At 35.3% G+C, this 26,992-nt stretch overlaps 1 protein-coding gene across 1 annotated transcript; it reads right to left on the reverse strand.

Moving 5' to 3' along the window:
- Positions 1-4,867: 4,867 nt before the first annotated feature.
- Positions 4,868-22,338, reverse strand: LOC128863178 (UDP-N-acetylhexosamine pyrophosphorylase). Its single transcript, XM_054102179.1, has 3 exons — positions 22,094-22,338; positions 16,276-16,617; positions 4,868-6,561 (listed from the first exon to the last, which is right to left on the reverse strand). Exons 1-3 carry the CDS (start codon positions 22,125-22,127, stop codon positions 5,447-5,449), a joined length of 1,491 nt encoding a protein of 496 aa, XP_053958154.1. The 5' UTR covers positions 22,128-22,338; the 3' UTR covers positions 4,868-5,446.
- Between the last annotated feature and the right edge of the window lie 4,654 nt (positions 22,339-26,992).

A 26,992-nucleotide genomic window follows, 5' to 3' on the forward strand; every position in this document is an offset into this window, starting at 1 on the left:
CCTGCCCCTACTGCACCCTGTCAACATTAACAGTTAAACACCTGTTGGACGACTGCACGCATTTTATGAATCTCAGGAACACAAGTTTCAACAACCATCTTCCATCGGAAATACTAAAGACTCCTTCTCAGGAAAACATTGAGAAAATGACAGATTACTTAATTAGAGCGGATCTGAGAAAATTGATTTAAACCATAAGTCTCTTTACTTAAACATCTATGTATATCCTATGAATTTACCTTTCACATAACTTAATTTCTTTAATTCTTATGTTGATAGTGCCTAATAATCGTTTCCAGAAAATTAACTTTCTAATAGCTTAACTTTTGTAGTAAAAATATTCTTATTAGAATAGTGAGCCGTAAGACCTGGCAGCTAGTGCTCCTTTTATTGTAAAATAATAATTTATTGTTATTTTCCTTATATTAAATAAATAAATAAATAACATTCAAAATAATAGAAAAAAAATTAAAAATAATATCTTTGACTTGGAAAATTTACAATAACAAATATTTTTGTTTTATTTCTTAGCCTAATAATGCCTTTTATTGAGAAATCACTGAATCATTACGTCAATTTTTAAACTTTTTATGCAGCCATGTTAACTAATCATTAAAGTATTGAAAGTTTTGTAATGCTTAGATCGCCCTCCCCTTCGCAATTCATTTCCCAATTACCCTTGGAATTACGTAATACGCCATACAAAATCTTGAGAGCGAATTCCTTTATTTGTAAGAAATTCAGCTTCAATTATTAAGCGAATTAGAAACAAATCATTGTCTTCCATACTTTTTATTGGAAATTTATCGAAATTAGCGGCAAAATCAAGACCAAAAATAATTAACAGAAATAGTTTAATTTTATTAATGAAAGCAACAAAAAAATGATTTAAATATATATATATATATATATACATACCTATATTTTGGCGAGGAGGTTGCTAAACACTTAAAGAGTTAAGAGAAGACCAAATCGTATTCTAGCCTAGATATTAAAATTTATACTAAAAGTTTTATGTACTAGAAATTAAATGTTTACGGAATGAAAGTTATTTGCAACAAAAAGCTGAAGCCTCACTTCTAAGTGGAAATACATATTAGCATCAAAAACCTGAAAAAGACTTATAAGTTGAGAAATGGTAGTTTATTTAAAATAATGTGACGAAATATGAACACGAAACGTCTGGCAACAATGCCAAACGAATGAGGAAGCATGAGAGTTGCCACATTTAGAAATTTCGATACTACACACAAAGTATTGAGACATAAGCGTGTGAACGTGTAAAGTAATTGGGGTTATATACCTTGCGTTGGACAAAAAAATCGAAATTTTTTTTATGGCATATTCTAAAAGGACATCATCTTAAAAATATAATTTCAAAAAATCATAAAAATCGGAGCACTAGAACGAAAGTTACAGACCGTGGAAGCGCGCGACCTTATCCATAAATGAAGTGCACGCAAAACTTTAGACGCGATTATCTCGAAATCGTGTTTTTTGAAAATTACCGTCGCGGTGATCATTATTTATTAAAAACTATTTGACCGATTTGCATAAACTTTTTTTTTTAATTATTCGAAGTTACAACCTCGTGAATCTGAGCGGGTCACTTTTTATAAATATATGCATAGTTCGTTGGAATTAATTTTTTTTTAATTTTTCAACCCCTCAAAAATCGTTTTTTTGGTGCAAAGCGGTTTTCATATCGAGAAAAATTTTTTTGAGTAAATAAAACGTTCAGATTCACTGAAGAACATTTTTATACAATAATCATTTATTTGTTTTTATTTCAGTTGAGCTGTTCATGCGCTACCGTGATCACCGCAAGCCTCTTCTGAAAAACGGCGTTTCGTTTCGTTTAAAATTTTTAAAAATAAAAACAGCAAAATGTATTCTTCGAGAGTTACCCTTCAGTATGATATATGCCTCATTTGAATAAAAGTTCTAAAACATATTTAAAACAAATTAAGACAATCGTCCATTTTTTCGGGCTCACAAGGTATATAACCCCTGAAATAAAGCAAGTAAGTTGTGTGGTTATTAGAATATGCGTTTTATTTAACTCCAGTAATTGAACGAAAAGGAATAATAGAAATACATTCTTTTTGAGAAAAACGTAAAAATATATTTTCAAACGCAACGGTTTTGCCACTGACTATCCTGTACGAACTAAAAATAACTTTTTCAGATGGTTTTTTTATGAGCTTTTTCATGGCAGGAATATATACGATTATATAAATATGAATTTAAGAAGTATAGAATAACATAGTTATTCTTCCACGTCTGCAGAGTCTGGTAGGAAGAGTGGGTCATCATTGGAAAGCTCAGACGTATGTTGCACACACTCAATTGATGCAGTCAGGAGACCGTTAGTTATATCGCTTTTACGATGCCAGCGCCGCAGTGTAGTTTCGTGTGGAAGGGGTAATCCGTTCTCATACAAATGGTTATATGCTTTTGGACCAGCATCGTGTAGGCTCATTGCATTCGAAATGTCATTATCGGACCATTTTATATTGTGATCTATAATTTACATTAAGAATTTCAGATTCCTTACATGGAAAATAAAGCTAATGGAATATACCAGGCTCGATAATTTTTCTCATTTGTCCTTCGGTGAATATCTTTTTCACATTATTTATCACAGCATTCGCTTTATCCAACTTGAAATTTAATTCCTTGTTAAGCGCATTCAAATTTTTAACCTCTTTTCTTAGATGAGAAAGTTTAATATCGTTGAGGAATTTCATAAATCTAACGCTGAAAGTTTGTTTCAAAATTGTATCAAAATATTCAGCGAATATTACTCCATCTGCATCTCGCAATCTTTTACGTAAATCGTTTTTTCCGCTAAAGAAGCGGTCAATCTATTGCGGAAAAACAGATAACACATTTTAATACTAATGAATTTCAGCATATATACTTAACGGGGTTCAAATCCAAGCACTGGGATGGTTCTGGTGGCGAAATCCAGACATCCATGTCCGTGCTGTATTCAAAAATTTTAAATTTTTTAACAGACGATAGCTTCAAAACTTACCAAAACTGTCTATTACTTGACTTGACAAACTTATGCTTGACAGCAGGCGTGGAGTTAACAGCACACGGTGGTGGAGCAAAAGGGAGCGCTTTTGCTAATAAATTGGCTTTAGTACCCCCATTTATCATATCCTTGGGCGAAAAGTGATCCGAACATATAAAGTCTTTAGGTCCAAGCTGCGTCCGGCATGATTTGGACCACAGAAGCCGTTCAGGCTCGCCAATTAGAACTTTGAAAAAAGGACCTTTTCCGTGTTCATATTTTTTTAAGACACAACGCGCACTTTGCCATTTTTTTTTTCAAGGCGTATTGCCTTAATTTAAATTTTTACAAAATTCACAAAAACGCACAAAATCTCAAAATAAACACTTACTCTGAACAATAAGGAATTGAATGCAAGCAAAACTTATCATCATTCACTTTTACTGACATCCCAAAATTTCAAGGCAAATGGAAGAGGCAGAATTAACGCGAATTAATAGAAGGTAACTAAGTGGAGCAACACCCGCATTTTCTTGCATTGCAGTTTGATGGTTTCAATGCCAAAATTTCAATGAGAATGTAAACAAACAAACGATGCAACAACAAAGAAGCAGTGCACAGTTCGAGAGAAGGTTTCTTGGTTTTAAATTAGCTGCTATATCGGAGCCACCTTACGTGGATTCGCCTTGATAGAGAGTCAGGGTGAATTGAATATCAAAGGTGGCTCTTTTTTAAATCTATTAAGGTGCCATTGGGCCAGCATCTTTACTTTATTTTTCGCGATTTTGACAAGTGTGACGTAGAGCACCACAGTGATATAAAACAAACAAAAAGAAAAGAAATTACATGTCTGTAAAAAATCGGTGAATGGCTTGGTAATATTGTAATTTTTGACATTTAAACTAATGAAAACAAAGTGCCACGTGTTGAATTGTGAAAGCTCGAATTATAGAAATACCTCCAAATGCATTTTTTGTTTAGTTTTTATGCGGATGACTCTTCCTCTCCACAAACAAGTAATTCTCCTTACCTTTGTTTGTATATTATCGAAGCCTGACGTCACAGCTAATTCGGAAGGCGCAATCTTGTATTCGCTTGTATTATAACATTCTTGCTATTTATTGAGCTCAAAAACAACATTCTTAAAAATGGTCATTATACATTTTTGAGCCTGGTCATAAAAATTAGAAAACGAGTAGTTTGGCTGGAATCAGATTAGTAATTTCCATTGTGCCATTGTCTTCTAAAAATTGTCAAATCATTTATTATAGTTGTTAACTATTAAGCGGCTGCCGTAGCTGCATTTAGTGCATGACTACCATTCGGAAGAGTGTAGGTTCGAATCTCCGTGTATGAAACACCAAAATGAGAGAAAAAGTTGTTTCTAGTAGCGGGTGACCGACCGCTCGACAGACAATGGCAAACCTCCGTTCGGAGTTAATCAAAAAAATGGCAAAACTACATAAATGGCACTTCGAATAGCTCCCACATCCACCGTATTTGCCAGATTTTTCTCCCAGCGATTTTCGCAGACTTAAAAAAATGCTCGCCGTTAAGAAATTTCGCTCGAATGAAGAGGTTATCGCTGAAACTGAGTCCTATTTTGAGGCAAAAGATAAATCGTTCTACAAAAGTGGTATTGAAATGTTAGAGCGGCGCTGGAATGATTGCGTTGTTCTTGATGGAAATTACGTTGATGAATAAAGCTAATTTTGAACAAAAAAAAAAAAAAAAACAAAAAACGTGACTTCTTTGGTAGGTCCCTGACTTTTCACCCCATGTGTTATATACTACTTGGCAAATAAAAGTGAATGCATTTTAATAAAAATTGATTGTTCTGCATATTTGTTTTATATTTGCATGATATTCAATTGTATATACATAAATATTTTTATACATAATTTCTAACTTTAAAATGTACAAAAGATACACCGAAAAAATATATAGTTATGTGATGAAAAATTATTTCCTTTACATATGTATATGTATAAGTATATAGAACTGTACATGTATTAGTTTATGTAGCAATAAAATTGCCAATTGTAATACAAACATAAATTTTCTCTAGTATTTCAAATACAAAAGATGAAGGACAAACGTACAACAATACAACCAATTCAGTAATCCAAGTGCATTAATAAGTAGAAAATAAAATGTAGCATTAAGTAGGATATTCAAATAATAAATTTTTAACAATTTTTCACTATTCAAAATTAGTTTAAATTGTGAATAGACGCTTGGGTGCGCATATCACAAATCAGTAGTAGTGGTTCCACATAATTCATAATTTTATTGCTTTTATAATTTTTTTTATATATCTTAGAAACCATAACAAAATCTGTCAAATTTAACATCTACTGCAACTACAACTCTACGCAGTTGTCATCAGTCAACAAGTGATATTCAACGTTTTGCCGCAGCAAGTCATAGGTGTCCATGGTAGGGATCGCGATTGCTACGCAAGTATACAGGACTGGTGAACGATTTGCCAGCCACCAGCGGTGCCAAGTTTTCACCGCCATAACTGACGAAAGGTGAAATCTCGCATTCGTCGCCGTGGACAATGCCACCCGCAGCTTCAATGTACCGTCTATGCAAACGTGCTAAATCTGCGCGCGCCGTCGATGGGCAATCCTTGCCGGCGCTGTCGGCATTCTTGAGCGCACTAAATTCAGCGTAACGTGGCACTTCCATCGCCACAAATTTCTGTGCAAACTCAAAAACGTCAAAGACGAACTTTTCAATTTTTATACCATTTGGTTTTTCGGGAGTTATGCGCTTGCCTGAATTATCCACAAATGGTATTTTCTTCTTGGCAACATGCAATTTCAGTTCCTTCTCGTATGTCTCACCGATTTTGTGTAAAAAGGCAGCCGTGAAAAAGTGGTTGCAAATATTGCCAGCACTGAAGGTTAACCGGCCGTCAGGATTGCGCATCTCTGCGGTCTTCGCAGAAATTTCGCTATACTCCACCACCTGGTACTTGTCATCCACAATAGCCACCACACCAACTGCCTCGTTCGGGTGTGATTTCTCAACCACCTTGGCCGCACAATCGGCATTCTCCTGCACACAATAACCGATAAAAACCGGATCGGCCACCTTTATCAATATATTATCCACGCTGTGCGCATGCAAATATAATATGCCGCGTTTTTTAATGTCATCCAAAATGCCCTGTTGCTTCAGCGCCCGATACAGTCCACCGTTGCCGTCTGGTGCGCGTGCTACACGATGCTTTTCATCCAATATAATGCGACCATCAAAATCGAAGCAGGGCAGTGAACCCTGTTCGAAAAGTATGATGTTCTCTTTTTTCAAGCCAAAAAAGTTGTTGGCCATGAAGTACTCGTATGTTGGTTGCACTGTATGCTCGGAAGTCATGATGTACCATGTAATGATACCGCGACGTCCAGTGGCGGTAAAAGCCAACTCCTCTAGTTTTTGTATGCGCTCGGCTTGCAGGCGAAAGAGGGACTTTTTCGATGGTAGACCCACGTCGTACATGCCCTTCGGATGAGCGAAACCCAAACGGGTGCCTGTAGAGGGAAAGAGGAGAATTGAAATATGATTAATACAAATGACAAACGAATTTGGAGCAGATTTTAGAGTTAACTAAAAATGTGTTGGCGGTAAAGAATGCGTTAAAAATATGTTTTATGAAGAGTTTACATGCATATCTGTGGATTTTTGATAAAACCGCATGAAGCCTGCTATCGTCTTTTGATTAATACGACTTGTGTTCTTTTACAGAAAAATTTGTTATTTACAATCAAAACCTATTAATACTGCTACTCAAGTTCGACTTTGAATTAAACTGAATAGCAAAATTATTTATTGATCTACTTAGTCCTGCCATAAGTTCCCTTACAGATTTGAAATTATAATAATTTTTTAATGAAGTTAGTTTTATTTAATCATGTAAATATTAAACAAAAAAATTTAATTTTCATTCGAAATGATCTCCATTTGCTTTTACACAAGCCTTCAAACGATTATGCCATTCAGCTATTGCAGCACGCACGATTTCCATGGATATTGACGTCGCTGCTCTAACCAAAGATTTTTTGAGACTGTTCAAATTTCTATGAGGTCCTCGACAGGCCATGTTCTCCAATTCTTACTACAAACTGTAGTCCAATGGATTCAGACCTCGACTTTCAGACGGCCAATCTTCTGCGGCTTTGAACCCAGGAATATAGTTTTTTAGTCACTACTGGGAGATTTTTGCTTTATTGGCTGGAGCGAAATCTTGCTGGAAGATCCAATCCCCTTCATTGAAGAGAGTACAGCTCAACTGCTTCACTACGCCTTCCAAGACATCCTTTGGTAGATTTTTGCCCCGGTATTAACCGCTTTTTCGCAGAAATGAAGAGATGTGACGCCTTTACAAGACACTCCGCACCAACCAATTACGCAGACCCACGCTGGACCCTTGGAACAGTATTTTTTGCGTCTTTAGAAGTTATATCATAGATTTTGTCGTTTTGCTTATTAAGAACTACTTCAACAGTGAAAATTTTCTCATCTCTGAAAAAAATATTTTCATGGCCGTTGGCGGGTCTAATTTTCTTCAGACGCGTTGTCAAAAGATGATCAGTTGAGCGGCGGAAGGCTTTCATGTGGAGATCATCTCTAATTAGTCTTCCCTTCATTTCCCTGTTACCCATTACAAGTATATTTTTTGGAAAGTGGTTTACCAACGAGGGATTATGTAATCGGTATCTGATATATTCCGCCTTTCCTCATACAACTAATTTTGAAGCAAGTAGTACAGCAAAAAATGGAAAAATGTTGCATGTATACATTGATGAACCAGTAGCTGTGTAGGCTGCGCGTGACCACTATTTAGTGGGTTCGGATTCGAAGCTCACTGTGAAGCTAGTTCTCTCTTATAATGCAGAAGAGTTGGTACCAATTCATCACTTCCAATGTAGCAGTCGAAGTCGCGGTTTCACTCGGTCTTAACATATCCAAATTTGATCTCAAGCTGGATAATGGGATGGGTATGCTGGGAGAGCTATGGCTTGATGTAAATTTTTTAAGAACCGCTAAATGGGTACATACCCACCATATCCAAGATAATTATGAAGGATAAACAAAATATGGTGCTGTTTCGGAAAATAAGAAAGCATATGAGTGCGCTTGGCAAATGTTTGATACAGGACTTGGCGAAGCGAGTTAAAGTGAATGTGCTAGAATGCATCTCCGCTTTTGACTACCTCGAAGCTGTGTCAGCAATTTTTTTATCGATGAGGAGTTTCGTGAGGTAGGTGTAGTGGTTATCAGTTGATACACTTAGGCCTGGTGTAGGCCCATTGTGATACCACCAGGGCTGTCTCCTCTCCTCACTCTACATTGTCCTCATTGAACCAACCTGTGGCTTTAATATATCTAACAAGGCTTGTTTTTTTTATATTGGATACTTCTGCCAAGTTATTCAGGAAACTTTTTCCTAAAATATGGAATCTTATTTTATCCAGAGCCGCATTATCCACCCGCATAGAAAGTGTTCTATAGTCTCTTCTTCTTCAATGTCGTTACAGCTGCAATAGTCGTTATAGGGAGCTCCCAATCTACTGGCATGCCTGCCAATCAGCCAATGCCTTGTTAGGACCCCAAGAAGATTTCTCATGTTCTTCCTGTTCAATTTCAACAGTCGGTTAATGCGGCCCATGTTCCATTCTGGCCACGTCATTCTACTTGTTGCACAGGTCAGGGACTGAGTCCATAGTCTGTTGGCAGCTAAAGGTATTATTATGTTCGCTTTGTCTGGTTGGATTGGTAATGTGGTACCCAATCTCGCTAGTTCATCTGCTTTGCAGTTGCCTACTCTGTGGCCCGACACCCAGAGCAGGTTTATTACAAAGTACTGTGATAGTTCTGCCAAAACGTCTATACATTCTTTTATTGTTTTCGAGTTAATATTACGCGATTGTAAAGTTTTCAGGGCCGATTGGCTATCTGAGTATATATTTATCTCTCTTGTGGGAGAACACTTTTATTTGGGGCTAACAGGCCTTCCCTTACAGTCAGAATTTCAGCTTGAAATACACTACACTGATCCGGTAGCCGGAATGAGATGTTGGCATTCATTTCCCCAGAGTGAAGGCCTCCGCCTACTTGTTCGTTTAGCTTGGAACCGTTGGATACAAACGCTCCGGCTCTGAAAGTATTCGGTGGCAGTAAAGGAAGAGCAAGGACTTGCCTTCGCTTGGTGTCTCCAACTGAAGACGAAGAAGGAGAATCGCGTCTCGGTTCCTTAGAAACCAATTGCCATTCTGAGATCACAAAAAGTTGTATTGTAGATCGCTCTATTTGTAGAACAGCATTAAGACGCACACCACAAATTGGAGGTGTAGCTCCACTAAACCATGGTAAAGGATGTATTCGTGTATATGGGTGAAACATTGGCACTGAAACTCCCCGTTTAACGTTTTTATTATTATTCTGTATAACATTTTGCCGCCGTAACTGAATGGATCGGTGTGTAACTACCATTCGGAATTCAGAATTCAGAGAGAACGTAGGTTCGAATCTCGGTGAAACATCAAAATGAAGAAAAACATTTTTCTAATAGCGTTCGCCCCTCGGCAGGTAATGGCAAAGCTCCGAGTGTATTTCTGCCATGAAAAAGCTCCTCATAAAAAATATCTGTCGCTCGGTGTCGGCTTGGAACTGGATATATATATATAACATTTTGTAAATTTTCCATAGCTAAAGGCAGTCTGTGGGCATCGAAGTCATTAAGGGTTAAACCACTCCGATTTTTATAAACCTTAATTCATGTACGTACATATGTATGTGAATTAATTGCATGCGTTTTTTTCAAAGGATATAATTTTTTCCGAGTTCCATTTAAAATTCCGTACCATAACCATAAAATATCATATTTTCACACACCTTATTTTAACCTTAAATACAGCATCTTGTTTGTATTATCAGTCTTTATTATTTTAATTGGAAAAGCCTCCATCGCTGCTGGGCGGCCTTTAAAACGTGTTTCTGTTTGGTTTGAGCCAAGTCTTGTTGTGCGTTGACGTAAACGCCTGATGACAATCTGTGCAAAAGACGTGTGCGGATGTGTATGTATAAACTCGGACATAAGTACATAATATACATACTTAGATTTTATGATTATGGCTATACATGTTTTACAAGTATGTGCTTCCATATTTATGAATTTTAAAACTTTAAAATATGAGTTGACAGGTCTAACAACTTTGTTAGCATTAACGCTGCTGGTAACACCTAAAATTTAAGCAAAATAGATGCATTGGAGAACGATCGAATTTCGGCTTCGGTTATGTTCGGCCATGAAATTTCTGTCTGGTTTCGATTCGGTTTCAGCTAAAAATAAGGCGAATCTATTAAAGGTGGTATTGGTAAATCAGCTAATTTGTTTTTTTTTCCTCTCGCCGTGTCTATATGGCTGGCAGCCCAGAATGAAACAAGCCGGATTCATTTTTTCTGTTCTACTTTGCCAATGTGACAATATAAAATTCTTTAACTACGGTTTTCCAGAAACATCTAGAAAAAAGGAAAACGCCGCAATATCAAGTTTAAACTTCACATGGAATAACTTTTTTGAAAAGAAGGAAATTAAATTAGCCTCGCCCTGAATACCGAGAATGAGGAAGCTGGCGCTTATTGTATGAAATGCACCATCTCATCAATCCACTTTTGTGACTGATTTTTTATTAGAATTTTAACCATCATTCACTCACAGTGTTTGCCTGATATGGCTCCCTGTGACTTCTACCTATTCCGAAAATTGCATTTGGCCATGAACGGAAAACGTTTTGCGTCCGTAGAGGCCATCCAAAAGGTTTGTACCGACATTTGGAACGACATTCCGGTCATTAACCTGAAACACTCTTTTTAAAAGCTTTTAGATCGCGCAAAATAGTGTATCGAGGCCCGACGGACTATTTTGAAATGGGATTGGAAAAAAGTGGACAAAAAAAAGCGAAATATTTCTAAATTGTATCAACATTACTAACAGGCAAAAAATGTGGAATGGAGCACTAAACAGTATGGGTAGAATATATAAAGAACTGGACCATAGTGTAGGTTAAAGTTATTTTAAGGATGACGCAGGCAAATTTTAAAATTTCATTGATTTTTAAAGCCAGAAGTAATTGCATTATTCCGATGATATTGACATTATCGGTCTTGTCAGCGCGGTTGTGCTGTTAGTTCTGCCTTCTCCAAACTGGATAAAGAGGCAAAGCGAATGGGTCTGGTGGTGAACGCGGACAAAACGAAATACCTCCTGTCTTCAAACAAACAGTCGGCGCACTCGCGTATCGGCACCCACGTCACTGTTAACAGTTATAATTTTGAGGTTGTAAAAGACTTCGTGTATTTAGGAACCAGCATTAACACCGATAACAATGTCAGCCTTGAAATCCAACGTAGAATCTCTCTTGCCAACAAGTACTATTTTGGACTAAGTAGGCAACTGAGCACTAAAGACCTCTCTCGACGAACACAACTAACACTTTACAAGGCTCTCATCATGCCCGTCCTAACGAGTGGTGTAGAAGCTTGGACGATGACAACATACGATGAAGCGACGCTTGGAGTGTTTGAGAGAAAGATTTTGCGCAAGATTTTTGGACCTTTGCACGTTGGCAGCGGCGAATATTGCAGGCGATGGAACGATGAGCTGTATGAGCTTTACGACGACATAGACATAGGCAAGCGAATAAAGATCCAGTGGCTACGCTGGCTGGGTCATGTTGTCCGAATGGATACAAACGCTCCGGCTCTGAAAGTATTCGATGAGGTACCAGCTGGTGGTAGCAGAGGAAGAGGAAGCCTCCTCTGCGTTGGAAAGATCAGGTGGAGAAGGACTTAGCTTCACTTGGCGTGTCCAACTGGCGCCGGTTAGCAAGAGAAAGAAACGACTGGCGCGCTTTGTTAAACTCGGCCAAAATCGCGTAAGCCGTTATAGCGCCAATTAAAAAGAAGAAGAATTGCATTATGCTGAATGGCCTTCACAAGAAAGAACTGCTGTTTATGCAACTTAAATGGGAAGGAAACCATCCAATATTTTCTTGGACGATGCCCAATATTAATGATTTTCAATTGAAAAATTTATCAATTTATTATATTATTTATTTTATATTAATATATAATTATTATTTATTCATTAATTTTTCCGGCAGACGACTTTTAAGGTCATTGCCGTATGTTCATTTAAATGAAGTAAAAAATGAAAAAAAAAAAAAGAAAAAAAAAATTGAAAAAAGCATAACAGTTTTTTAAGGTTTTTAGTGAAATATAAATGAATTTATCTATCTATCTTATTCAACTATGAGTATTAGCATATATTTAGCTCTTTTATTAATAAAAATACTGAATTTTTAAAAAGTCTTTGTTGGTTTATTATTGTGGCCCTTCAAAAAGTTCGATTTGGGCTAAACTGAAAGTGGCCGAATTTCGATTCGATTGGGATCGGTCTTAAAAATCGATGTTCGGTTGTTCTCTAAGATCCATAATCACATTCACATACATTTATGAATACCATATGTGTATGTACATATATGCATGGATATGGATAATGCAAATGCATTAAGAATTTACGAGGCCGGCAAGATGAGTTCTTTAAGTTATCTGTAAATCAGCCATAGCGTATATAATACACACATACACGAATACATATGTAATTGTGGTATTATATTATATACACACTAAAATAAATGGTGGCGCATAACCATAGGCTTGCCGTCAATCCAGGTTTAGTTGAACTGGAACGCTCTACAGTCTTGGGATGGATGAGTTGAACCTCTCTTTCAATGTGTAGGCTTCAGGGGTTAAAGTGGATATTATAATCTCAAAATACATTTTAATTATTTTGTTAATAGCTTTTTCATCTTTCTTGAAATCATTTAATTAAAATTTTGTGACATAGCGACCTAAATGTTGAAAAATTAAAAACACTATGGCTTGGCCCTTAGGCACGTTTGATATTCATATCTTATTTGTTTGCAATCTCGGTATCTTGTTTAGTATACAAATACTGCGATAAAAAAGATGCAATGAAAAGTATTGTAGATAAATATTTTTTTCTTTTTTTTTCTTTTCGAAGCGCTAACATTAGAATCAATTAAGAGAAAATATAAAAAACGACAATTTTTTTAATAGAACTACAATTCGTTACGGGCATCACCGAAGCGATGCGCATCTGTCCTACAGCTGCGATGGAGGTGACACGCGAGCTGACAACTCTTCAATCACATAGTCATTTATCAATGAAACAAGCGCACCCTGTTGACTAGGGAAGATTTTGGTAAATGAAAAGTTATCTCATCAAAGAGCGTGGAATTATTAAGCCGGCAATTCCCACTTGGCCAGCTAATCAGGGATGATATCACTAAGTCTATTAAATTTGTAAAGAAGTTGAGAAGCGACCCGGACGATAAAGTAAGCTGGAGTTCACCTGCTCTCGAAAGGAGACTCCAGTAGTGTACCCTACATGGTCCTACGACGGTTCCAAGTTACCGGAACGAGTAGGATTTATATCCGGCCAAGGACTGTCACTCCAGCAGCGTTCTCCGTACATCTATGGGAATGTTTATGCTACTACAACAAAAATAACAACAATGTACCCTACACTGGTATAAAGATGGCTCGAAGACCTTTGTAGCCACTGGCGTTAATTATATGGCCCCAAAACAAAGCGATCGGTGCCGATGGGTAGTTTTGACAGCATCTTACAGGCGGAAGTGTATGCCATATGTTTTTATGAAGAGATACACTTAGATAAAAACCTTCGGAATGAGCAAATTGCTAATCTGAGCGACAGTCAGGCGGAACTCAAAGCGGTTAAGTCCTCAATAGTCCTTGACTGCATCAATAAATTGAATTTACTAGGAATGCACAATCGCATTCGACTAATATGGGTTCCAGGACACAGGGTTATACCTGGGAACCAACTAGCGGATGCATTGGCTTGAGAGACTACGGCCTCGTTATTAATAAGAGGCGATCTCGTCCTTGCCATGGGACAACACGTCACCACAGAGGAGCTTTGTAGCAAAGAGCTAAGGCTACGAGACGTAAGCTAGCACCAAAGAGTTTGGGCTACGCCAGGAAAAGTCTATACTGGAGGGATATAATCATAAGAGGTTCAGGTAACTCATAACTACTACTGTAGATTACGCAGGAATCTGCACCGCCTGGGTATATGATTCACTGGCTATTGTCGATTCTGTGAACAATCCCCGGAAACACTAACACACCTTCTTCTCGAATGTGATTCTATAGCGAGATACATATATCCGGGTTGTGTGTAAGGGTTTGCACTTTCAAAAAATCGTTTTTTTTCTTATCTTACTGTTTAACATTCCCATAATCTTAAGCCGATCTGAGCAAATTTTGGAGTTATTGTCCAATTAGTCTCGCGTCTTAGCTCTGACAGGTGCGAGCGTTCGGGCTCTCAAACTTTTAAACGCGTTTTTCTCTAAACTACTTTTTGAAAGTCCGTGATCACTGCCATTTAAAAACTACTTGACCGATTTATTCCAAACTTGGCACACATTTTCTTAATATAAAATTCCTCCCCCCAACGTTAGGTTTATATTTTTTTTTGTTTTGTAAATAGAAGTTTTCATTTTAGACCGCCGCCAAAAATTTTTAAACGAAGAAAAAAATAACCGGACAACGTTGAGGGAAGATTTAATGATACTTTGACTAAATTTGAATTGGTTTTGGTTTCAGATAATTTCCGACCGAAATACAGTGATCACTTTTTTTTTTCAAGACGTTCCCGGACATGGTCTGTCACCGGCTTATTTTTAAGTATTTCCGCATGAAAAAATTACAGAATGTAGTTAAAAGTATGTTTAATAATGTACAAAAGGTTTAAATAAATTTGCTCAATCCATATTTAAGAAAAAAATTCCCAAAAATAGTGTTTTTTTCCGCTGAAACCCTCCCCCCCTTAAATGAAAAAGCCAGCCAGGTCAACCTAACCTAATCTAAATGAAAAATAAATAAATAATCAGAACTTTAAACTTCAAATATGATGCGCTCCTATTATTTTGGCCGCCACGGTATTTTGTATGAATGAATACAAGTACAGAATCTGATGTATGTATGTACATACATACATAAAATTGGAATTTTTTTATTTTAATCAAATATTCGTTTTTATTGTATCAGCTTTGTTTTGCACTTGTTCAAAAAGCAGTTTCGTCTTGAATACCTACTTTTTAAAGGCTTTCAATTTGAGTTAATATCTTTCCTACATTTTGTATTTAGAACCACATCAAGAGGCACGCCACAAATAGGAGGAGTAGCTCGGCCAAACACCCACAAAGGGACTAAGCGCCTATTATATATATGTACATATATATACATCATATATACATATTAATATGTTTTTAATATATCTTTAGTACTTCAAATAAATGCAAATAAAAGCCAGTTATAAACTGAGAAATTATATGATAATACTCGTAAATGGAGACCAGCCAACCCCCCAACAAGTCAACTTTAAATTCTTGTCTGGCTGAGCACTCCTTCTTTGTTACAAGCCATGCGCCCACTTAAACACGATAAATCAAATACATTAGTTGAGAAAAAGAAAAAAAAAGTATTTTGAAAAATCTTTTGTTCCAATAGTCGAGGTGCACAATGTTTTGCGGTCGATATAAGTATTGTGGTAACTCTTAAGAGTATTTTTACGAGTATTTCTTGTTTGCAACTACATACGTGACAGGCAAGTTAATTTTTATTTTATTTATCGTTTTTTAAGATACGCCAAGCACTCTTTTAACGCGAGGCGCTAACGGTGTAGCGGTAAAAGGCAGCCACGACAGCACAGTTACAGACAAATGTTAAACTCAAATATTTGTTTTTGTTCTCTTGGAACAATTGACGCGTCTCTAATACAATTTTTTCCCGATTTTATTTTAAATATTAGGAAATGTGTAACATGGCAGCCGGGTATATGCAATTTAACGCTTTACAAAGCTTTTTGGCGTTATTTGAAATTATTTATTTTATTCAGTTTTGAAGTTCGTTAACCAACTCAAACAGCTTCTTGCTGAAAGTAACTTGCATACATACATACGTATGCATATACAAATATGCATACCACATGCATGTGGATATATGTGCCAACATTTAATTATTAATTATGTACCTTCAAATGCATGTCAAATGACGCAATAGCTTTTCACTGGTTTTTAATATATTATAAATGCAATCATTTGCGGTGAACGTTCAATTCTTCAACTTACCTTGTCCACCAGCCATCAGCAAGACAGCTACATGTCCAGCGCTGATCTGCCGCATTCCCTCTTCTTCGTAAGCCTTGAGACGCTCTTCCGCTGTACGCTCAATGCTGACCAACTTCGACTCTGGTATTGGTTGCATGCGATCGTCCAGTTTAATGCCATTCTCTTGCAATGACTCAGTGGCGCGATCAAAATATAGCTTCAATTCGTTGAGGTTGAGTTCTTCAATATCGCGCACCAAAACCTCCTGCTGATCGATTGCCAACTCTTCCCAGAACTTAATCAAATGCTCCTGGCCCACCTTTGTTAGGCGTTCACACAAGGCGTCATAAACTGGCATGGTTGCTGTTGCAAAGATTTTAGCGAGGAAGTAACGTGAAAAATTGTATTTATTTTTGTTTTTTTGCTGCTCAGTTTACAAATACAACCAGATAAAACAGACGCTAATGTCGAAACAAATAACAAAAATTAAAAAAAAGTAACAAAAAAAACAAACAAACGAAACTGGAGCGAAAACGAAACTTTTAACACAATGCCACTCGTGCACAGTTATTAACGCGCCGACTCAACGCAACTGTTCACCAACGTATTCCGACCACTACTGAGCTCAAGCGACCACTAGTAGGTGAGATAAGTGCGTCAACAAGCCAATTGCTTACTTGGACCCTCGACGGCTTGCCTGGTCGGTTATTTACTTTTGTTTTAGTTGTTATGTTATCCCACACCACACTACATACATTTTAAAGCGGCTCGTAGATGTGCAAATTAGCTTTGTTGTTGTCGTGTGTTTTTTTTTTTAGTTTATTTTTATAAAAAAGTTTAATACAAGAAGTGGTGTCAGTAGCGAGCGCGCACTCAAACCTGATACTTCCCTTGGATTGTGGAGCTGAATTAATGGTTTATAGAATGCTGCAGTGGTGTAGCCGAACTAGTCTGGTCTGTGCAAGCTATCTGGGCGTCCCTGAGTATGATTACCAACAAATAACAGTGAAAGTGAATTGAGTTTCAGATTCTTGTGCGCCAAGTCTTATTAAGTCAGGCATGACATTGAGAATAAGATACGTGGCATGCCCTTTTACCCAGTTATGACATAACAATATAGGTTCATGCACATATAGATATACATATATATGCAGGCCCTTATGTAAGTATGTGTGTATGCATGTACAAAAATGCTTCACGTTCAAAACATTAAGTGAGTGGGTTATGGCAATAGTGAGCAATCGGCGCAGAAGTGTTAGTAGAGTACGCTTACTGATAAGAAACTTAACAGCGAATAGATTGTAAAAAAAAATACTTCCGTTTGCGTTTATTTACAGAACCTGCTAAGATGTCAAGTGATAAAAAAAGTCGACTAATTACTAATTTTGCGATAGGTACTCAATCAGAATTACAATAAGTGTAGGGAAAATTGACTCTTAAGTTTATTTATTATTGGTTACTTAAGTAAAAATAAATACAAGAATTTTTCTAAAAATATACTAGGTTGTTCAATAAGTTTTGCGGTTCGATGAGAAAAATATAATTTTATGGTGAGAAATAAACTTTATTATTCAGTATAGTCTTCCTGAATATGAAGTCAATTGTTCCAGCGAGATTTCAATTTATCTATTCCATCCCTGAAGTGAGGATGTGGAATGGATGTTATGACATCATCCTTTGATGAAAAACGCTTTCCGCGCGTGCCTTTTTTAGGTCTAGAAACAGATGGTAATTGCTAGGGGTCAAATCTGGTGATTATGATGGATGCTTTAGCAATTCGAACTTTAATTCATGGATTTTTGACATTATCAAAACGCTCTTGTGCACCAATGCACCATGTTCTTATGAACAAGATTTTTTTTCTTTTGCAAACTGGATCGTTTTTTAACGAATTTTAACTTTAGCTGGTCTAAAAAGTTACAATGGTATTCAGAATATATTGCTTTACCAGTTTGCAAGTAATCCACAAAAAAAAATTACTTTGCAGATTGAAATGAAACTTCACATACGTTCATATGAAGAGTGTACCAACATAACAAAAACAAAAAACAAAAAAAAAATTAGGCTAGTAGCAACGCCCTCTCTTATCGAATAGCAAAACTTATTGAACTACCTAGTACTATGCATTTTTTACTTATTACGAAATAAGGGCTAGCGGGAATTTTTGCATACCTAAAAAATTATGACACTCTTTCAGAAAATATAATATTAAGTAAGATAGGCCATTCTGAGGCGAAAAAGCTAAGCAACTTTAGCGGGTTTACTTAAAAAATTGCAATGATTCTTATGAATGATAATTGCATAAACTAAATTTAACCTTCGGAAGACACACTGAGATGTGAGCCACCTCACAAAATATTTGATGGGTTGTAGTTTGCTTATTTCTACCTTCTGGAGATATAACGTTTTAGCAACGCCGATTTTACTCTTCGAATTTATGCGGTAGGTTCTCAATAGTTGGTGCGCACCGAACTTATGCAGATCTGAATAAGTGATTGGGTGCAATTTACCCTAGTGTGTAGTTCGCGTACTTCTTTTGCATACACAGTCAATGTCAAAAGAAAGTTAACACCATATATTGGCATCAAAATCAACCTTGTCATAATCAAATAAACAACTTTTCACCTCGCTTTCTTTTAGAGACCGACTCCTCCACCACATTGGCATTATTGCTCTAAACGAAAGTCACTTCTTATAGAATTAGAATTAAAAAATAAAAATTCACCTTTGACAAAACTAAGCTAAATATACGCACGCACATACTGTCGGCGTCAAAGGCCCACCTATGGAATAGTTTTGACTATTTATTTATTTTTGAATTTTAATTAATTTTATAATAAAAATATAGTTCATACTACTACAAAACCATATAATGCAACTAACTAACTAGCTAACTAATAATTCTCTACCTAATTTTTACGAATTTGTTATATTTTCGTACTCTCACTACTTCATTTTTAGTTTATATAGTTCTCTGAAGTCCAAGATAATTTTCCGATATCTTTTTTTTTTTTCTTTAGAACACAAAGCCTATTTCTGCTAAAAATGTTCTTTATGTGAATAAAATCCAACCATGTTATTATATTATCTGATATCTTTGAATAAATTTAATGAAGCAACTCATTTTAAATTTACTTTATTTAAATGCTTACAAAAAAACGGGTGTAAATAAAAATTTTAACTCTGTTTGTGGAAAAAAGTTTAGGAATTGGGGTGAAATTTACCTGTGTCGTTTACGTCAAAAAAAAAAAAAAATTTAAGAAAAGGTGTGTCTTCCGAAGGTTAAATATAAAAAAAAGTGGGCCATATAGCGTTTGCGTTTCGAACCACCTATTTTTTTGAGAATGGTAACATAAATGACATGTCACATGTGTTCGTAATTTACCTAAAGGTTTGACATTTACGAAATGGGACGCTATACGCTTGAACAAAATTGGGAAATATTGAAAACCTATTTCCAAAGTGGTGAGTCTTCTTCTTTTCTGATGAAGCTCATTTTCACAACGGTGGCTACGTCAATAAGCAAAATTGTCGGATTTGGGGCTCAGAAAATCCACACGTTACTGTAGAGAAGCAAATACATCCACAACGAGTCACTGTTTGGTACGGTTTTTGGTCTGGCGGCATCATCGGGCCATTTTTTTTTCGAAAATGAGCGAGGAGCCGCGCTTACAGTAAATGGCGAGCGTTACCGTGACATGCTCAACGAGTTTTTGTTTCCAAAAATTGAAGAGGATGACATGGACGACATTTGGTTTCAACTTGTCACACTGCCAAAGTTACACTCGGACTTTTGGCTACCGTTTTTGAAAACCGAATAATCAGCCGAAATTCCGATATCAATTTGCCGCCTCGGAGCTGTGATTTAAGCCCGTTGGACTATTTTTTGTGGGGAGCCGTTAAGGACAAATGCTATGCGAACCATCCAGAGACGATTGATGCTTTAAAACACGAAATCGAAGTTGGCATTCATGAAATTGGAGCCCAAACAATCGAAAATGTGCTTAAAAATTGGGTTGATCGAATGGCCTACTGTAAAGCCAGTCGTGGCAGTCATTTGAACGATATTATTTTTCATTCATAAATGACAATGTTAAATTTTCAAAATAAAAATAAAAAGTTTGAAAAAATATTGATTAGTTGTTTTTTTATAGCCGATTCATGGCCCACCCTATGCTATGCCTGCTAGTGGCATTATTTTTAAATTAAATTCCTATACCAACTGGAACATAAATTTAAGGGGTTATTGGTAGTGAGAATTTTCAAAAAATTGTATTTTTTTTGCATTTTCTTAAAGTATAATATCTTAATAATATTGTGTGAAAGTTTGATGTGAATCCGATAATTTTTTTTCGAGTTATTCAACAATTAATAAAGGGCGCTCCGGAGCGTTCGAGAGCAAGTAGTAAAACTTTAAAAGCGTTTTTCTTAAAACTATGTTTTTTTGAGCTGGTGAGCACTGTAACTTGAAACCCGCTTGGTGGATTTCATTAAAAATTATACGGCTTTTGAAAAACATAAAAAACTCGTGCCTGATCGAAGGATTTTTTTTTCATAATTTCGATTTTTTTAACAAATAAGGGAGATCTGGAGAAATGGGCTCACAAACAGCGATAACTTTTACAATTATTATTTTTTTTTTTGAAATTTTGCTAAAGTCAAGTCGAAACATGATGTATTTATGCTATGTTTTTATTTTTCTAAAATAATGCAACTGACTAGCAAAAAAAATTACTGAAAACCATTATTTCTTCGGGCCTCTGACTATCCCTAAAGCCTTACAAGTGTTTTGGCTGAGCTGCTCCTCAGAGTTGTGCTTGTGCGTGTACCGTCGTCCAAGCGGATGGTTTTTGTAAGAAGCTTTTTCACAGTAGAAATGCATTCGAAAAAGCTACCATTTTTTCTAATATTTTTATGCACAATGGTGAAGGAGCCCATACCGAACATCTTACGGTAATCTACCCAAGGACTGCCACTGGCCCAGCATATATAAGAAATATTTTATGCCACTACAACAATAATAATACGCTGCACATATAGCGCAGACTAAAAAATATGGAGTGGTTGCTATTGTAAGCACATGAACCTAAGTTTAGAAACTAAACTGCATATTGTAAGTATGTATAATCAAGACAATGTTTATGCGGATGCGGCGTTACATATTTATTTTTAGACTGATAAGATAAATTCCGCTTATTTGGCTTAATATTCCATAGCTAATGCAGGTAACTCAAGGGAACTGACGTCTCTTGTCACACATTTGACTAAGTATTGCATAAATGTATGCGTTATTTTCAAAGCTTAATCATATCGATGACTTAAGTCGAAATGGTGTTTAAATTCGCTTTTAATGTGTTCGCAAAAAAAAAAACCATTAAAATCTCTTGTTAGGCCAAGGCAGCTTTTGGGTGATGTAAAAAATTAACAACACCGTTACTATTAAGCAATATTTTTATGGTAATGCAAGACAATAGAATAGCGCCGCGAATCACCACCAATACAAAGCCGTGCCAGCATCCAACCAGCCGTACCACTTCTTGACAAACCCATTCATCGAACGTACTGGTTAGTCTTGTTTTCCGTGTTTGCCGAACCCACTTCTGCATCTACTTATACCGAAGGCTATGTATGTATGTAAATAAATGTATGAAAATCAATCGATCGATACCTATAAACTAATAAGCACACGTAAGCATTTGGCACTGTTGGCAAGACCACGAAGATGTTCTTTTCACGTCTATTTTGATGAATAATTAAAGGTTTTGCATATTTTAATTAGGTGATTATTTATTTACATTATCCAGTATTGTGACGAGGGTTTGGCCAATGAACTACTTACCGTATTTTACAGTTGCGGACACTTCTTTACCCATAATTTCCTTGTGTCACTTGTCATGGACTTTACACTTGCAAATCATTCCTTCAAAATAGTGTTTGCTGCGCACTTTTATTAGAAAAAACAACTAGATAATTTCTATGTGCAATTTTCCTCGAAAGGATACATGGACACCGAATTGAAAATTCTTCATTGTTTATATTTCTCCAGGCGGTGGTGGTAACATATGCACATATTTCAGCACAAAGCACAATACAAAACAATCGATATAAACTGAGTTGCCATCCTACTCATAACCAATTTCAGTTTTGGCAATTTAAGTATTGAGGAATTTGTAATAAGTCGTATAATTTAATATAGTCGATATTTGATTGATACACTGATAACTGCTTTTAACTTTTTTAAGCAGTAAAAAACATACGCATAAATTTACATTTATGCAACTAAGCTTTTTCCGTTGAAATATATTCGTTTTTAGATACAAAATATAGATGTATTATTGTCGATAACAACGTAATTAATCGGAATACTTAAATGACTATAGAGAACGTTAAACTATTGAGAAAATCTCAATGGCAGGAGCGCATGAAATTTGGGGTGGTATTCGTTTTGCGTACGTGTTTCACCACAGACACATTTTTCACCATAAATTAACAGCAACCCTACAAGACAGAGCTGAGCACTTTTGACGAAAATTCCAACACATTTACAAGTATTTTATTAGTCTCTAATACATGCTCATTATCAGAATAGCATATACAACATTTTTTAATGGGGAAATCAAATATTTCATTTGGTATTCTTTTCCCCTGTTCGGTGTGACTTCTATCTCTCTTTTACCAATAGCAATTTTATATAAGTGAAAAATATATCTACTGTACTTTAAACGCCAAAGCATCAGAGTTGATTAATTTTAACGAAATAATGTGGCTGCTCTGAAAACAGTTCTAGTGTGAGATTTAGCTGTTTTTTTTTATACTTGTTATAGCCGAGCGAGTAGATGCTTGGTTAAGACTTGGAAATTTGTTAGTTCGAATCTCAGTGGATGAAACACCGGATTGGAGTGAAAATTTTTTTTTAATGAAAACAAAAAAATATTAAAAATTCGTGAGTTCGAATCTCAATGAAAACACAATAATATACATTTTATAATTTCTAAATAAAACATTTTAAGTAAACTCCGCAGTCTAATTACTTTTTAACGAAAATGAGGAGCTTTTGTCATCAGTGTTGAATAATTTTAAGGAAATAATGTGGTGCTCTGAAAAAAGTTCTAGTGTAAAATTTAGCTGTGTTCGTTGTATAGTTGTTATAGCCGAGCGAGTAGATGCTTGGCTAATACTTCAAAATTTGTGAGTTCGAATCTCAGTGGATGAAACACCGAATTGGCGTGTACAAGTTTTTTAATGTAAACAAAAAAATGTTCAGAATTCGTGAGGGCTCCGACCCCATGTGTTCTCCCATCACTTCTTTTGAGAGAAATATTACGAATTTTTCAATGAAATTCACAGGAGATGTTCACTTCGTGCTTATTTTGCTAAAACTAGCACCAACACTATTCTGTTAATAATAGTTTTTAAGTTATTTGTTGATAAAGTTTGTCTTTTATCTTCACCAAATTTTGATAGAATAAGTGCATTTATCACATTTATTTTAATAAATATTGAAACTATATTAACATGCACATACGTTTTTAACTCTTTTTATTTATTTATACCACAAATTAACCATTTATATTGCATTTTTAAGTTGCTAACTCCAAATATGCCAGCTAAATTTACAATAACTGAAAAGCATGTCTGAATGGAGTGCTGCCAGAAGCAAAAAATAAAAAAAATAATAGAATGCCATTGAAAACGAAGCAACATAGGAACATAATTTCCACACACTCTTTTCTGTTAGAATAATGAAGGAATGGGGGTTTACAACCTCTAAAGTGTATATATTGAGTTCATAAATACAATAAATACAATATCGATATGATTTTCGAAATACAGTTCCGCTTCACGTAAAACTCCGATGTGCAGCGGAGACGGTGTTTGACTATTAAGGGTGATTTTTTTTGCAGTGCGGCCGAAGGCCGCCTACGAAGAAAAAAGTTTTACGCAAAATGTTTTAATTATTCTTTTTTATATATAGATATTTAATATATAAAAAAGAATATATATAATATATTCATAATATAGGGAAAATTTGGAATTAAAAATCGCGCGATTTTTTATTCCAAATTTTCGCCTGCGGCGCTTTTTTTTCTTTTTTTTTTTAAATATATATATGTATATATATATATCATATATTCATAACATAGTGAAAATTTGGAATTAAAAATATATATATCATATATATATGTATATCATATATTCAAAATGCATACAATCAAACATACTTTACTGAAAATCAAGCATTAATATATATATGTATATAAATATATACATATATCCATAAATATACCTATATATATATATATATATATATATATATATATGAATAGACGTATATAATATAGAAATAATTTGTAAAATTTTGTATTTCTAGTCATTTATTATCTTCTAAAATTGTTTATTTATACGATGTCTGGCAGCACTTCGGCTGGTTGTAGTAACCAAAATAGGAGGATTCTTGGTCAATTTTACAATTTTTAAACTCAAATAACTTAAAAACTATAAGCCTCCGGTAGGTTCTGTTTTCAGTTTTAAGATGGGGATACACCCCTCTACCCCCCCTTATACCCCTTTTTTTAAAAGGGGCGGGAGAACAAATGGGGATTTCCCCTTCGTGAGTTCGAATCTCAATGAAAAATATAAATTTTATAATTTCTAAATAAAACAATTTAACGAAACTCATCAGCCTGATTACTTTTTAATGAGGAGTTATTGAGGAGTTTGTGCTGATTACTTTTTGATGACGAAAATGAGTAGTTTCAGAGCATAGTAGATATATTTTTCAGTTATAAGAAATTGCTATTGGTAAAAGAGAGATAGAATATCACACCGACAAGGGGAAACTATCAAAACTTTCCCATGGCTAGAACAAAATTGTGTAGTTGGACCCCATTGACCCCATTTACACGATGTCTCCACTGGAAGGGAAACATTTTGTTCGGGGGTGAAGGACGGCCGCGGAAGAGAGAAGGGAATTTGTCTCCTGTACTGGCGACACGCTTTGCAGAGAACGTTAAATATAGAGAAGTCTCAATGACTGAAATGGCAGCACTTTTCAGGGGTACTCGTTTTGCGCGCGTGGTACACAACAGCGACATTTTTCACAGAACGTTAACAGAAATATGCTCAACTGCAGAAATTTAACAGCTTTTGAGAATTAAGAGGTTTTTTTTTTGAAACTTTCCGTTTTGTGCCAAAGTTAGGTTACAGGTGCTTTTTGTCTCTTTATTTGCATGAAAATTCATTTTTGAATTTGAATTGATTTTGCGTAATTTGCGCCAAAATTTCCATGTCAAACCAAAGGAGTCTAATGAACTTTAGTTTGAGAAAAACTTTTGATTAACGTCGCGCAATTTTCAAACGCTGTCGATTTTCCGAATTTTTTTAAACTTTTTCGATTTAAAAATGAGCAGAACGTGTCGTGTGCGCGGGTGTTATTTAAAAAACAGTGAAGTGAAATTATTTTCTTTCCCACAGGACCCCATAATAGCAGACAAAAGGAGGCAGAATTTGCATATTGCCAGGACGGAACATCTTCCACCCCACAACTCATTTGTGTGTGTAAAACACTTTGAGGCATGTGTTGTGGGGGGACAATGTTTGAAAAAGGGTGCCATCCCCACCCTTCGTTTAGGTAAGTTTTTGCGCAATACATAAGTAGGTATGTGTGTTTTTATATTTCGCTAAAGCGAACCTACAAGAATATCAAACACACATACCTACATATGTATTGCATACATTTGATTTAATATTAGGGTGGATAGGTTTTATTGCATGCATTTGATATAATATTAGGGTGGATAGGTTTTATTGAGGGTGAGGTTTGCTAACTGGTAGCATTAGAGTTTTGAGGCAGGAAAGTGGAGGAAGTTAAGAAATTTTAATTATTTTTGAATGTGTATGTGCATATATTTGATAGAAAATAATTTTTTATTAATAACCATAATATTACAATACCCGGCATCCGTTACTATGCCTTGTTGAATAAAATCAAAACAACCAATCAGAAAAATATCAAGCAAAATTATTTTTATTAATTTTCTATCTCAAACCGTTTTTGAACTTTGCATTTGAACAGCTTATGCGGATTATGAAGTCTAGAGTGTGCTATAAATAGTGGGAAATAGGGAAAACTAAGAGTTTTTAGATTAAATTTAAGCAAATATTATTTATTTATTATTATTTATTATTACTAAGTTATTTCATTTTTATTTTTTCTTCTCTTTCAGCTAGCACCCGAGCCTAGATTTTTAAGCACTACAATTTTTTCTTAATCATCTTTTAAAAATCAGGTAAATCGCAATGACTTAATCGATGTCAATATCGAAGTCGTGTGAGAAATTGTTATAGTATGAGAACAATTTCGTAATTCGTGCTTTCACAATTTTATATTTTTTTTTTAATTTCAGGAAATGTAAATACCTATTATTTATAGCATTGTAATATATATACATATACATATAAGAATACTTAAATTACTTGTGAATAAAAATAATTATATTTTTTTTTTTTCATTTCAGGAAATGTAATTACCTATTATTTATAGCATTGTAATATATATACATATACATAAATTTCTGTGAATAAAAATAAAAAATTAAAATTAAAAAAACTAGTATTTCATTTTCTTAAGGATAATAATATTTATTTGGTAAGAGAAACTTAAAGAAACATATACCAATAATATAATTCGACAGGATTTCTTTACAATATCAATATATTCGTTCAGCTCAATAAAATA

The sequence above is a fragment of the Anastrepha ludens genome, chromosome 5 (genome assembly GCF_028408465.1).
Source record: "Anastrepha ludens isolate Willacy chromosome 5, idAnaLude1.1, whole genome shotgun sequence".
Classification (NCBI taxonomy): domain Eukaryota; kingdom Metazoa; phylum Arthropoda; class Insecta; order Diptera; family Tephritidae; genus Anastrepha; species Anastrepha ludens.

Coding starts and splice junctions, on each gene's coding strand:
- LOC128863178 (XM_054102179.1), bottom strand. CDS start 22,127: ATGGGTAAAGAAGTGTCCGCAACTGTAAAATACG. Junction 16,618..22,093: donor GTCCGCAACTGTAAAATACG/GTAAGTAGTTCA, acceptor TCTTTGCAACAG/CAACCATGCCAGTTTATGAC. Junction 6,562..16,275: donor GCTGATGGCTGGTGGACAAG/GTAAGTTGAAGA, acceptor TTCCCTCTACAG/GCACCCGTTTGGGTTTCGCT.